This window comes from Nannospalax galili, unplaced genomic scaffold, assembly GCF_000622305.1.
Source record: "Nannospalax galili isolate Female #2095 unplaced genomic scaffold, S.galili_v1.0 scaffold370, whole genome shotgun sequence".
Classification (NCBI taxonomy): Eukaryota; Metazoa; Chordata; class Mammalia; order Rodentia; family Spalacidae; genus Nannospalax; species Nannospalax galili.
In genome coordinates, this window is record NW_008329335.1 from 4,151,657 (window position 1) to 4,164,446 (window position 12,790).

General features: G+C 38.0%; 1 protein-coding gene across 1 annotated transcript in view; it reads right to left on the reverse strand.

The window, feature by feature from the left end:
* Positions 1 to 3,856: 3,856 nt before the first annotated feature.
* Ca1 (carbonic anhydrase 1) overlaps positions 3,857 to 12,790 on the reverse strand; it is a 41,522-nt gene continuing 32,588 nt past the window's right edge. Inside the window, exons 2-8 of the mRNA XM_008836902.3 lie at positions 12,473 to 12,533; positions 10,817 to 11,014; positions 9,576 to 9,694; positions 6,575 to 6,670; positions 5,948 to 6,010; positions 5,195 to 5,350; positions 3,857 to 4,299 (exon numbers count right to left, since the gene is read on the reverse strand). Coding sequence (XP_008835124.1) covers positions 4,183 to 4,299; positions 5,195 to 5,350; positions 5,948 to 6,010; positions 6,575 to 6,670; positions 9,576 to 9,694; positions 10,817 to 11,014; positions 12,473 to 12,509 — 786 coding nt within the window. The 5' untranslated portion in view covers positions 12,510 to 12,533 and the 3' untranslated portion in view covers positions 3,857 to 4,182. The remainder of the gene's footprint in view (positions 4,300 to 5,194; positions 5,351 to 5,947; positions 6,011 to 6,574; positions 6,671 to 9,575; positions 9,695 to 10,816; positions 11,015 to 12,472; positions 12,534 to 12,790) is intronic.

Below are 12,790 nucleotides of genomic sequence, written 5' to 3' on the forward strand. Positions count from 1 at the left end.
GCAAGAGAGGAGAGCAGAGAGGAGAAGGCAAATTGGTGACATGTGGCCAAATCCTCAGGTGGTCCAAAGGTTCTCCATGAGTCATCTCTCAGTGGTTTCTTTGTAACCACTTTAGAGAAGTGTTGGAAGACCCCATAAAGCAGGAGCAGGAGGAGTCCAGTGTGGTGGTGCTTGCCTTTAATCCCAGCACTTGGGAGGCAGAGGCAGGCAGATCTCTCTGAATTCAAGGCCAACCTGGTCTGCCTACCAAGTTTCAGGCCAACTGGGGCTACAGAGAGACCCTGTCTCAAAAAAAAAAAAACAAAAAACAAAACAACAAACAAACAAACAAAAGCAAGAGCAGGAGCAGGAGGAAAGCAGCCTTCCAAGAAGGGGCAATCAGTTCCATCTATGTGAAGACAAGTCAAAGTCCTACTCAACTGTGGCTGGCTTCGTTTGGAAACGTGGAGGAAATGTTTCCTCTGTGTTGACCCTTCTCTTTGTAGATGGGACACTGGTTCAAGTCCATCTGGTGAGATTTCCACAGCCTCCCTGAACCAGAGAACAGATGACTCATCACAGTTACAGGACATTTTGAGAGATGTTCCATAGTCCCCTGGAACTTAGTCAACCTTGGAGGGCAAAGAGCAAGAACTGTCCTTTGTGTCCCTCTGACCATATTAGTGTAGACCTCAAAGTATGGCTGTTAAACATCCAAGAAGGTTAGTTCCACCAGTCTGATATTTTTAATTACCATGTGCCATGTAGATAAAGCTTGGGAAAAAACCAAATGTTCTCAGATAAACCTTGATGAGACATATATTTTGTTTCCTTAAACTAGTTGACTAAACTATAACCTTAGAAATTTTTAAATTATGTGTATATTGAGGAGGAACTCAATGGAGGGATGTTTTTGGAAGCTCTCATCAAGAAATTCCAATGGACTCTCATACGAACATTTGAAATTTGCTGTTTTGACTTTTTTCTAGTTCCCTGTCTAGAACTTGTAATGCTGACCACTCTTGCCTTAACCGTTTCTTCACATCTCCTAGGCACCAGGCAAGGATTTTCTTTTCTCCCTATAGTTAAGAGTTATACAATCTGGGAGTCTTTTAGATAGACCCACTGAAGGGGTACCCCAGCTGCCTCACCCTGCATTCCTGTTCAACATGGAAGAAGCCAGAGAGGACTGTGTCCTGATTCCTTATCGGTTATTTGGGTAACCTCTTCAGGGGATGGTGTGATAGAAATAGGAGGTAGGAATTGGCTAGGCAGTTAGGGTAAAAAGGCCCTAAAGAAAAGTAGCCAATTTCTTGGCCAAAAATCAAAATATCCTTGGGCCTTTTGGCAACATATTATGTTCCAAAGGCCAAAACTTTCTAAAGTATTTGGGAGCTCTTATCTAATCCCTAAAAGATTTTAGGGTTACCTTTTCAGAGGGGAGAATGTTAGAGTAGCAAAAAGCCCCATAAAAATAAAAAGAGTACATGAAGTTGTTCAGGAAAAAGTGATGGGGAGATATGGGAAGAGTTGGAGGGGAGGGAGTGGATATGGATTTGATCAAAACACATTATATGCATGTATGAAATTCTCAATAAATTTTTTTTTAAAAAGAAGGGGCAATTAGCTTAGAGAGGCAGGTTGATTACCCTCATATATCTACTGCCCTGAACATTTTATAACCCACAGACATGCATATAAATTCTGGAATCCATTTTAACCTTAAAATGAAACACAGGTCTTTGAGTCAAGTATTTATTTGGCCCTTCCTATGAGATTACCTATTTTCCAGAAAATCTTTAAAAATATTATATGTCCTGAGCATTGTTTGAACATGTATTTCTCAAATTAAATTCACATTGTTTTCTCTTTGGCATGAAGCATGAAGACCTGAATTTAGATCCCCAGAACTCACATAAAAGCTAGGCATGGCAGCACCTTGTGTCTGTTAACCCCAGTACTGGGGAGGTAGAGATAGAAGGATCCCTGGAACTCACTGGATAGCTAGTCTGGCCAAATCACTGAGTTCTGGGTTCAGTAAGAGCCCCTATCTCAAAAAGCAAGGTAGAGAACAACTGAGGGAGACACCTGACATTGGCCTCTGGCCTCCATGTGTACCTGAGCACACACATGCAGTGAACACACAGATGAACATGTGCACACATAATGCAATAGTTATGGTGCATATAAACTGAGGATCACAGGACAGGTGCATCTTTTCCAGCTTCCTGAGTGTTTGGCAAATGTAGAATACTCCTCGAATGAACTTTGAGTTCTTTTTCCAAATGCACTATTTCTGATAGGATTCATTTCCTTGTGGCTATGTGGCTCAGGTCTCAGTTTTCCTGCCAGTTGTCTGAGAAGGACCCTCAGCTACTGCGGCTTCTCCTTGCTTCCTTGCCATGAGGTGCCCACAGGCAATTAAACAATGTAGAGTAATAGTCACAGGTTACCTGTGCAAAGAATTTTGTATTTATAAAGTGTTTATGGAAACAGAGCTAAAATATTTCTTGTGTCTATTCCATTTAATAAAGAGAATTTGTGTCAGTGTGAAGCCTCAAGTCAAATTTTTTAAAGTGAATCTCAGGTGATTAGGTAGTGAAGAAACACAAAGCTTGTAGCAGAGCTTCCTCAGAGTCTGCTTCCTCTTTCCAATGTTATCATTATTGGGAGATTTTGAATGATTCTTTGACATTCACTGAGAAGGACATTAGAATGAGCTTGTCTCTGTTACCATTTTCAGATGAGATAACTAAAGAAAATCTCGAGACTGAACAGGATTTGTAGAGTTCTGGATGCAGATCTGGCCTCAGAAAGGACTGAGTGAAAAATTGCATGATGTTTCTATATGGTTCTAAGACCAAGTGACCCCTTGGCCTCAAACCATTTACTAATAATTTATCTCCTTTTTTGTATATGTGTGCTTGTATATAGCATGTTCATGTGTGTGCGTGTGCGTGCATGCGTGCATGTGTGTGTGTGTGTGTGTGTGTGTGTGTGTGTGTGTGTGTTGCCAGAGGTCAACCTCAGACCTCTTTTCACATGCACCATCCACCTTTTTTTGGAGACAGAGTCTCTCAATGGCCTGCATCTAGACACGCAGGCTGGGTTGGCCCGTAGGTCCCTGAGATCCACTTGTCTCCACCTCCCCAATCCTTGGATAACAAGTGTGCCACCATGCAGGAAACCATACTGTTTTTAAGTGAGTTCTGGGGAATCAGTGCAGGTCTTTGTACTTACATGGCAATCACTTTACTGTCTCACCTATCACCCCAGCCTCTTCCAGTTTTAAAGTACAAAATCTCCACTCAAACTCCTCAGTTATAATAATTGTGGAAAAGCAATGGCCTTTCTAGTATACAAAGAAGTGGAAACAATATCCAGAAGCACTATCTTCCTATGGTAAAATGTATCTTTTGTACAATCACAGAGCATGTACATGGAGGCAGTGCTATTCTAGCATAATAATAAATCCAGATGCCATCTTAAGCTACATATTTGTCAATTATCTCTCAACATTTCATTTCAGGATGCTCTTAGCTTCTATTTGAGACAAAATAAGTAAGACATTTAAGATTTCTGAATGTGGGGGCTGGAGAGATGGCTCAGAGGTTAAGACTGGCTGCTCTTGGAGAGGACCTGGGTTTGATTCCCAACATCGAACATGGCAGCTAACCACGGTCCATAACTCCAGTTCTTGAGAATCTGACGCCCTCTTCTGATGTCTGCAGGCATTGCACGACACGGGTGCACTTACACACATGCAGGCAATATACTCACACACATAAAATAAAAATAATAACATATTAAAAAAAGATTTCTGAATGTGAATGGAGGAGAAACCTAATGGTTTAATAAAATGCACAACAGTCAAGAAGAAAGTGAAGAAGCCACTTTATTGATTCAATTACAATGGAGAGAGCAGGAAGAAAAACAAATCACTTAACTGATTATGACACATTCCAAATAGAAAAGTAAATTTAAGCAGAAAAGCATGTTTAAAGATTACTACTGGCAAGCTTATGGATGATTTTTGAAGCATCAGAATTAAAATAAATGGTTTTTTGTTCTATAGATTAAAATTTGCAGGTATGTTATCTTGCTAGTACAGAAATAAATTTGTTTCTTAAAACTGATGGCTTTTGGGGGTGATGTCAGCTGTATGGCTGGGTTCCTGAGGGAGGACTTGCTCCTTGCTGGGTCTCAAAAAGAGGCTTTCACTGTTCTGCCCTTCAGGGGCTGGGGTGGCCTGTGGTTGTGCAGAACCGGAACAGGGCTCTCTCCCTCTGGACTTGACAGAAGACTGCGGAGCTGTGCCAGCTGTATAGATAAATATTTAAAGAATGAAAAACTTAAAAATCATAAGCACTTCGTTTCCAGTGTAATTAATGCACTGTTCCTTAGAAAACAGTTGAAGATTGTGGCATTTTTCTGAGTGGGAAGGGAGGAGGCTTGACTTTTTCCCAGATCTTTGCACCAGGTATTTTGCCTAAATGAGTGTGGTTGACTCCATTAGAACTACAGCTTTCTTTTTGTAAGCTAAGGATATTGGGCAAGTGATGCCTCAGCTCAGTGCCTCTCTTTCAGTATTAGGCCTCTTTCATGGGGCTGCTGTCAAGGTTAAGTGGCCTGATCCACCCAAAGGGCCTGTAGTAGTGCTTGGAGCATGGCTCTGCTTAACAAACGTTGGTTAGCGACAGGTCACAATGCTGTGAGAACAGGCTGACAAAACAAACACACAAGACACCTCATGAAAGTAGCCATTCTATCAATCACCCCCACCACCAGGAGCATTAGAAATAATAATCAGGAAGGTACTTTGTGGGATATTTAGAAACTTAAATTTGTAAGAACAAATAGAAATATGTTGCCAACTGTTAGTTATGCCACCTGCGAACCACAGTTCTCCAGAGCTGGATAGAACTCCCATTGCAAATTTACCCTCTCTTTTGGAAATCTTAAGAAAATAATCTAACAAGTTTAGGCTTTTTCTTGTAGAGAAGAACAGTGGGAATTCTGAATCTCATGCATTTATTCTCTGCATATAATAAAACAGTATTATAATGTTATTTTTTCTTATTCAGAAATCCTACACTAAAATGTATCTTTTTCATTTGTAGGTAAAAATATAGTCATCAAAAGCCTAATTGAGATACTATGTTGCCAACTGGAGTGACTTTCCTGCCTGTCCCACTCTTTCCCTTTGACACATTACCTGCTCTGCGCTGATACTAATGCTCTCCTTGCAGATGAACCAGGTTACACTTTCATGAAGAGGAGGGTGAGTCAGAGAGCCAAAATAGGTCCAGTAATCCAGGGATGAAGGAAGGAGAACAGACGGGTCAAAATTTGTGAATGGGGCTCGTTTACCCTGTGAACAAAACAGTATATAATGGTATAAAATATTGATATCAATGTATGCCATGAATCTATTTTTATATACATCTAATAGTATAAAATATTATATCATGGTATAAAATATATCAATATATGCCACGTATCTTTATTTTTATACATATAATATTATCTTGTATGTTATTTAGCAATTTTATCTGAGTTAAATTGACTTTTCTAGTATTCATTGTTTCATGATTGAGCTCAGTACAAAACAAATTTTACATAAAAATATGATAGCATTCCACACTGTGAAATGAAATGACAAATCTCTTTAATTTATGATCCAGCTGTTGTTAAAACAATGATACTAAGTTTTGGCATTTCAGAAAATTCATTAAATGTTTTGAGTTTATTAGGGAATCACAGTTGTCAAATAGGGCTCTTCACACCTAAACTTTTGTGTTGCTAAAGAAATCAAGATGTTTTTCTTCATGAAACTTGAGCACAATCAGCTTTTTAAACAGATCAGAATGGTTATATAACCTGCTTTTACACAGACCTGAAATCAACAACTGGCAAAAAAACAAAGGAGCAAACCTCTGTATCAGTTTCTTAGGCAGAGTTCATTTACCTTGGTTTTAACTGAGTTTAGGGCATCAAGTACTTTCTGCAGGTTTGGGTTGGCTTGACCAAGCTGGAGAATTTTTAAAAAATGAAATAAGGTGTGAGAAAGGTAGTTATCAATAGAATGTCGTTTAGTCAAATTTTCATTTTTATTTTGTAATTAACATCAATAACTGAAAAGAGATATGGGATTTCTTTCTTCTTTAAGAGAAAATTTTCTGAGGTGCATGTCCTTATGGGATTGTGCATACTGCAAACTGTTTATCAGATATAACCACAGATAAAGTAAACAGAAAACTAGGCTTAAATTTAATTATGAACAAGATGGTCAAAGATATACAAAATCTAAATGTTTAGCAAAACTATGACAGAAAAGCCATACCTTTGTTTTTTCGGATCTGTTCTGAGTTAGAGTTAGTACACTTTGTTGTTGTTGTAATCGGAGTTTTTAATAAAGATCAAGTCCAATTACTATAATTCCAAAGTCAGTCCACTCAGTCTTACCCAATTTAATGATGACTTTCTACAGAGAATCTTTTCAATGATAATATAAATTTAAATGATCACAAGTTTCATCAACATCTACCATATAAAAAAATCAAGTGATGGAACTGTGTAGCTACTTGTGACTCACCTTCATCAAAACACCAACAATTGCTATACCATCAGCCTTTGAGATGGCTTCAGCAGCACTGGAGTATTTTGCAGAATTCCAGTGAACTATATGAAGCTAAAAATAATGACACAGTTAATTCACCATTAACATTTAAGTAAGGGCAAAGACAGAAGGTAAATTACATGTTAATCTGTCATTAATGAAGATGTAGCATAGCATAGACAAAATTCATATGAGTCCTCATCTTGTGGGCAGGACACTCTTGGCAAGTGTGTATTGAATAGTGCGAGCGGACTACACTTGGAACCATGAGAAAAGCTTTTCCTACAATGTTGGTGACTATTCAATTTTACTGCTTTAAGAACTCTCTCTCTTTTATATGAAAATATACAGGAAATATGACTAACTTTAGGACAAAAGGTGAAGTCACTTTCTCTCATATGAGGTGACTTTATAAGAAGAGGCTTCTCAGCTGCTGGGAGCCTTGGCTGAGGACAGGTCCTCTGGCCCACCATGGTATTTTCCAGACTCCTCTCAGTCAGCATCTGCAGTCTAAACTCTTGGTATAATTTTAGGCTTGTGTGTTCACGTATGCCTTTTGATGATCTTGATACTGTCTTGGTATCTCCACATTGATGACTAATAGATATCTTAGGCTTCATATGGCTGAAGAAGAGCCCATGATTCCTCCTCCATACCTGTTTCATTTTCTCCTTTAACACTATCCACTTACTTGCTCAATCAAAAAGTACCACAGTTACCATCAACCTTATGCTTTCCACAGCGATCGCATCCATGTCAACAGACTACACTTCCTCATTTGTTCACAGCTTGGGAGTTTTGTATCAGCTGACTTTCTGGAATTTCCTTCCCTTTCCTCTAGAATCAGAAGACTGAATGCAAATACCACTCTTTAAGGAAATTGATTAGCCAATATAAAGTGACCACCATAAATCAAATCCATTATTTCAGTGCCATTTATCTAGTGTCTTCTTTCCCTTCCCTCACCTTCTCTTTCCTCCCTCCCACCCTTTCTTTAAATTTTTTTTCTTTCCCCTACCAAATGTAGGGGGAAATGTAACTGAATTCTGACTTGGTTACTTTCAAAACAAGAATCTAGCACATTGTAAGCACTCGATAAATATTTGATAAATGAAAAAAAATGATTAGAACATTCTTTCTGAGAGAGATTACTTCTTAGTCCTAATTGAAGTGTTATCTCACTGTCTTTCCCTCTGCCCATGCTAGTTTAGATTTTATCTCTACTCACTGGTAATTCTTACACCTGCATTCTGAGGGTGCTTTGTAAGTACTCACACTGACATTTAGTACTATATTTACTTAATCTCAGTCGTGTATGCACATGCGCTCTTAACTGGGAAGGGCTTGCTTGTGTCCTCTGTAAGTAATATTACTGAGTATTTATAGTGTGAAAGGCTATGGCCTAAGTGTGCCTTGTGTGTGTTTACTCATTACTCATTTCTCATAAGTGTATGAGAAAGACATGAATACTATAATGCCTAATTTTATAGATGAGAAGATTAGGACACAGAGTGATCTACCCAAAGTCATACAGCTGGGAAACGACTCAGCTTTGATTCACAGGTGGAAATCAAAGGAGGAGCTTGCATTTGTCCCCACTGGCCTGGCATATTGCCCCTTGAACCTAGTATGTCTAAACTATCCCACACAGGTTTATTGAGCTGGGTATTGAGTTGCATGTAGCACTTTGTGGCTAAATGTTTCTTAACACTAGCTTAGAGTATTTTAATTCTCTCAATTCAGTTCAGTAAATAAAATCACTGATTTAGGTTTCTTGGATACTAATAAGTATCCTTCCCCAAACATAATACAATACTTAGGAATCCATTTCATTTTAGTCCACATTAAATTTTACAGGGAGAAATTGAGAATGAGTTTTAATAGATTTCTGCAGTACTGAAAAGTATCTAAGCTTTATAAAATAGCATAAAATTATACAGACCTTAAGCATCTAATTCTACAATAAAATGTACATGTTTTATAACCTAGAAATCCCTTTTGAGAAAAATTTCTTTTATAGTTGCTATCATTGGTATTTAAGATATAAATATAATGTATTAATATAAGTGCTGTTTTGATAAAAGGAAAATGCCAACAAAACTCATAGTGGGATAAAAATAAGTAGACATTATAATTATCCACAAAAGAGGTCGGTCAGTTGAATAAATTCTGATATGATCATGCAATTGAAATGTACACAGTTATTTAAAAATGAAGTGAAATCAAATCATCTGACTTGGAAAGTGATCATGATAAACTGGTAAATGGAAAAAAGTAAATTTTAAAACTATATGCATCATAAAATTCATTTTACCAAAGTAAAATAAAAAAGTCAGCTTATCTCTATGGTAATATACATGCAACATATCCATACAAATAGAGAGTGAAGGTTTTCTTCTATCTCCTAAACTCTCTATTAAATTTTATGCATATGTGCACAGTATTTCAATGGGAATATAAGTATAATATCTACAAACAGATCATATCTTTTTATGGGGGAAGGTCAAGAGGTGGCAGGGGACCTGGAGCCAGGAAACTTCAGAACCTTGTCTAGGTGTGGGCTCTACCTGGCAGCCATTGCTAAGACTGAAGTCCAGCTTTTTCTACTGTGTTACTTCAGTGTTTCTGCCTGGACACACCCAGGCTACTGCTGTGTCCAAACTTGAAATTTAAGTAAAAAAAAGAATGTGCAATGCCCTTTTTAGGTCCAAGATTTAAAGGCAAGTAGAACCATCCTTGAAGTTAGCAAGATATCAAAGTTTTTGGTGCTCTTTCGGTCCCCCAAATTCTGTTGTCTCTTTCCCCAGGAAATATTCCCTCTGTGGCCAAACATGGTGTTTCTGTGTTAGGCTTTACTGGAATCTGGGAATCCTGATAGAGACCAGGGTGCACTCCCCTTTGAGGCATTATGAATGGCTTCTCCAGTCTGTTTCTGAGGCATACTCATGAGCTATTTCTCATTAATACATCACCTTACCTCTGCAGAATATTTGACTCCATCTACTGTGTGCTCAGAGCCATGGTCATTCAAGTCGCCCCAGTGAAAATGGAACTGGATGAGCCGATAGCCATCAGAAAGAGAGCCACCTTTCAGCACTAGAAAGAAAGGGAGTTATTGTCAGACAGGTGATCGCTAGTGCATCTTAGATAAATTAAGGCCACTTTGTATTGAGTGAAATGGAAACAAACACCAACATTTCTCAAAACATTTTGTTTTCATTGGTTCCCCACTCCACATGCATGGTGATGACATTTGTGTGCATAGTGCCTCTGCAATGCAGTTCTAATGTATATACAGTTTCCAGCACAGGAACTACAAAGTTACCCATTTCTATCATCAAAATGACATATTCCAAAGTGAATGAGTTGTACGATTTCAGGACTTTCCTTGAATTCCCTTTAATTTGCAAGTTCATTCATTCATCCAACAAAAATTACATGGATAGTATATATCAGAGTTGATAGGTTCTTTTGGTTAACAAATTATTCATCACATTTCTATACTTAATGTAGACAAAACAGTGTATATTGAAAAATTTGTTGAGAACCTCTGGCCATAGACCAAGAGACATTTGGCAAGGCCACTTTAAAAATGCTTGCTCTGAATGACCATCCAGCCCGCGGTGTCTGTCCAATCACATGATTACTTAGGCAATCACAACACTAGACCTAAATCTAGTGTTAACAATGGCCATATCCCTGAGGTACCTAACATTTAGGTTTAGAATCTCATGGAAAAATACTAAAACAAGCCTGGCATTTTATATCAGCAGAACTCTTACAGAATTGTCATTTAACAGCTTACCCAACAAACACTAATGAAAAACTGACATGTGACAGGCAACAGGCCAGATTCTGGGATGTGAGGGGAGCTCACTCATCCCCTTGACTCTCATCCCAATTAGAATAATTTGCCCTTTTGGTTTCATGTCTATAATGATTTGGTCCCTAGACCATTTTGGAGACATGCTGCTTATTCAAAGATAATGTAGATAAAGATCCTGGAATGGCCAGAAGAGGTAACGTAGTACATTAAGAAGAAGGACTGAGAGAAGGCAGAGCTGGGAGTTCTGCAAACAATTTTCCAGGAGGCACCACAATGCCTCCTATATATGGCAATTCTACACGTGCAAAATACCTAGGATGCTGTTGTTTCTGAGGTCCGATTGTTTAAATTTACCTGGTAGATTCTAAGGAAACAAATATCTTTGGGCTTACCAGATTGGTTACTACTGTCATCAAAAACTACATGGAAGGAATGTCCCACGTTAACAATTTCTTTGGCAGTTGAAGGATTGTAGGAGACACTGATAGGTTTCAGGGAGGTGTCATGCTTGGCGTCACTGGATTTAATATCAATAGGAGACTGGTTGTTTCCATTGGCAATAGGATACAGCTTGCCCCATTGATCAGGACCTATGAAAACAAACATTTCCATATAACCAAAACTTTACAGAAAGCTTGATTCTAAGTGTCAGGACTTCAACTACCTTGTTTTTTAGATTATGGTTTATTCAGATATCTTAAATGCACTCTTTTTTAACTTAATGGAATCTTATTTTTTAAAAATATGTCTCTTTTCCAAAAACCCAGCATAGAATGAGGCAAATAGGCAGCAGCCCCAACCCTAGCTGAACTATTGGCAACTGATTACTGTTGGGTGAGGGAGAGGAGATCTTCTTTAAGAGAGGGACTCTAGATCGGCTGACTAGACTCCAGTGGATGAACTTGCATCGAGGGACATCAGGATAGGACTTAACATATATGACAGAATGCATGAAATCCAGGGGAGGACTATGGGAAGGGACTTGTATGGGGGAGGGAGGATCTAAATTTGATTAAACTCTATTATATGAAATGCACAAATACTCAATAAATTTTTTAAAAGTCTAAAAAAGTCTCTTCTACACCATATTACTTAATAGTATATTTGTCAACATCAACAATATAGGCCTACACATATTGTCTATAGAATTAGATGATAGAAATGTTACTGTGAGCAAGAGATTTCTAGTATGAACATATCCAACTCATTTTGTAGAACTTCATGCCCAAAGACGAGCTATCAAAAAATTCTTTTGAAGATTTGCCCTGTTCTGACTTTTTTCTAGTTCCCTGTCTAGAACTTGTAATGCTAATTATTCTTGCCCTTACTTCTCCTTCACATCTCCTATTCACCAGTCAAGGACTTTCTTTTCCCCCTAGAGATAAGACTTATGCAATTTAGGAGTCTTTTAGATAGACCCACTGAAGGGGTACCCCAATTGCCTCACCCTGCATCCCTGTTCAGGATGGAAGAAGCCAGAGCGATCTGCATCCCGATTCCCTGTTGGAAATTTGGGTAACCTCTTCAGAGGATGGTGTGATAAGAGGTAGGAATTGGCTAAGCAATTGGGGTAAAATGACCCCAAAGAAAAGTAGCCAGTTTCTTGGCTAAAATTCACAATGTCCTTGGGCTTCTTAGCAACATACTCTGTTCCAAAGGCCAAAAATGTCAAAAGTATTTGGGAGCGCTTATCTAATCCTTAAAATATTTTAGGGTTACCTCTTCAGAGGAGGGAATATTAGAGTAGCAAAAAGCCCCATAAAAAAAGAAGAAAAAGTACATGAAGTTATCAGGAAAAAAGTGATTGGGAGATATGAGAAGAGTTGGAGGGGAGAGAGTGGGCATGGATTTGATCAAAACACCTTATATGCATGTATGAAATTCTCAATAAATTATTTTTTTAAAATTCTTTTGAGGATATTATAATTGTTCACAGTGACTCAAACCACTAACCTGGGCCATACAGTTATGTTAAATATTTAATGTATCTTCTATTAGAAAAGGGAATAAACTGTTATTCTGTCCTTTATGAAAAGAAGTACTCTTACCATTTTTGTCATTGTATCCCCAGTCTGCACTTGCCATGATCTTCTGTTTATTTTTTGTTTCCTGAAAACAGAAATGATATCTGGAATAACTAACTGCACCTGTGCCTGTAACAAGTGATGTCTTGGGTTTTTATAGAAACTTCTCTGCCTGTAATAGTCTACTATTTCATCATCTCTGCTTATAAGGAAGTTTGTACATCTAAATAAAATGGCATTGTAAAAACGTCTAAAAGGGTTAGGTCAACTCTAATTGTTTTATTTTATTATATTGAAAAAGTGAAATATCAAAATCATGAATGTTATTAAACTAATCTTGTT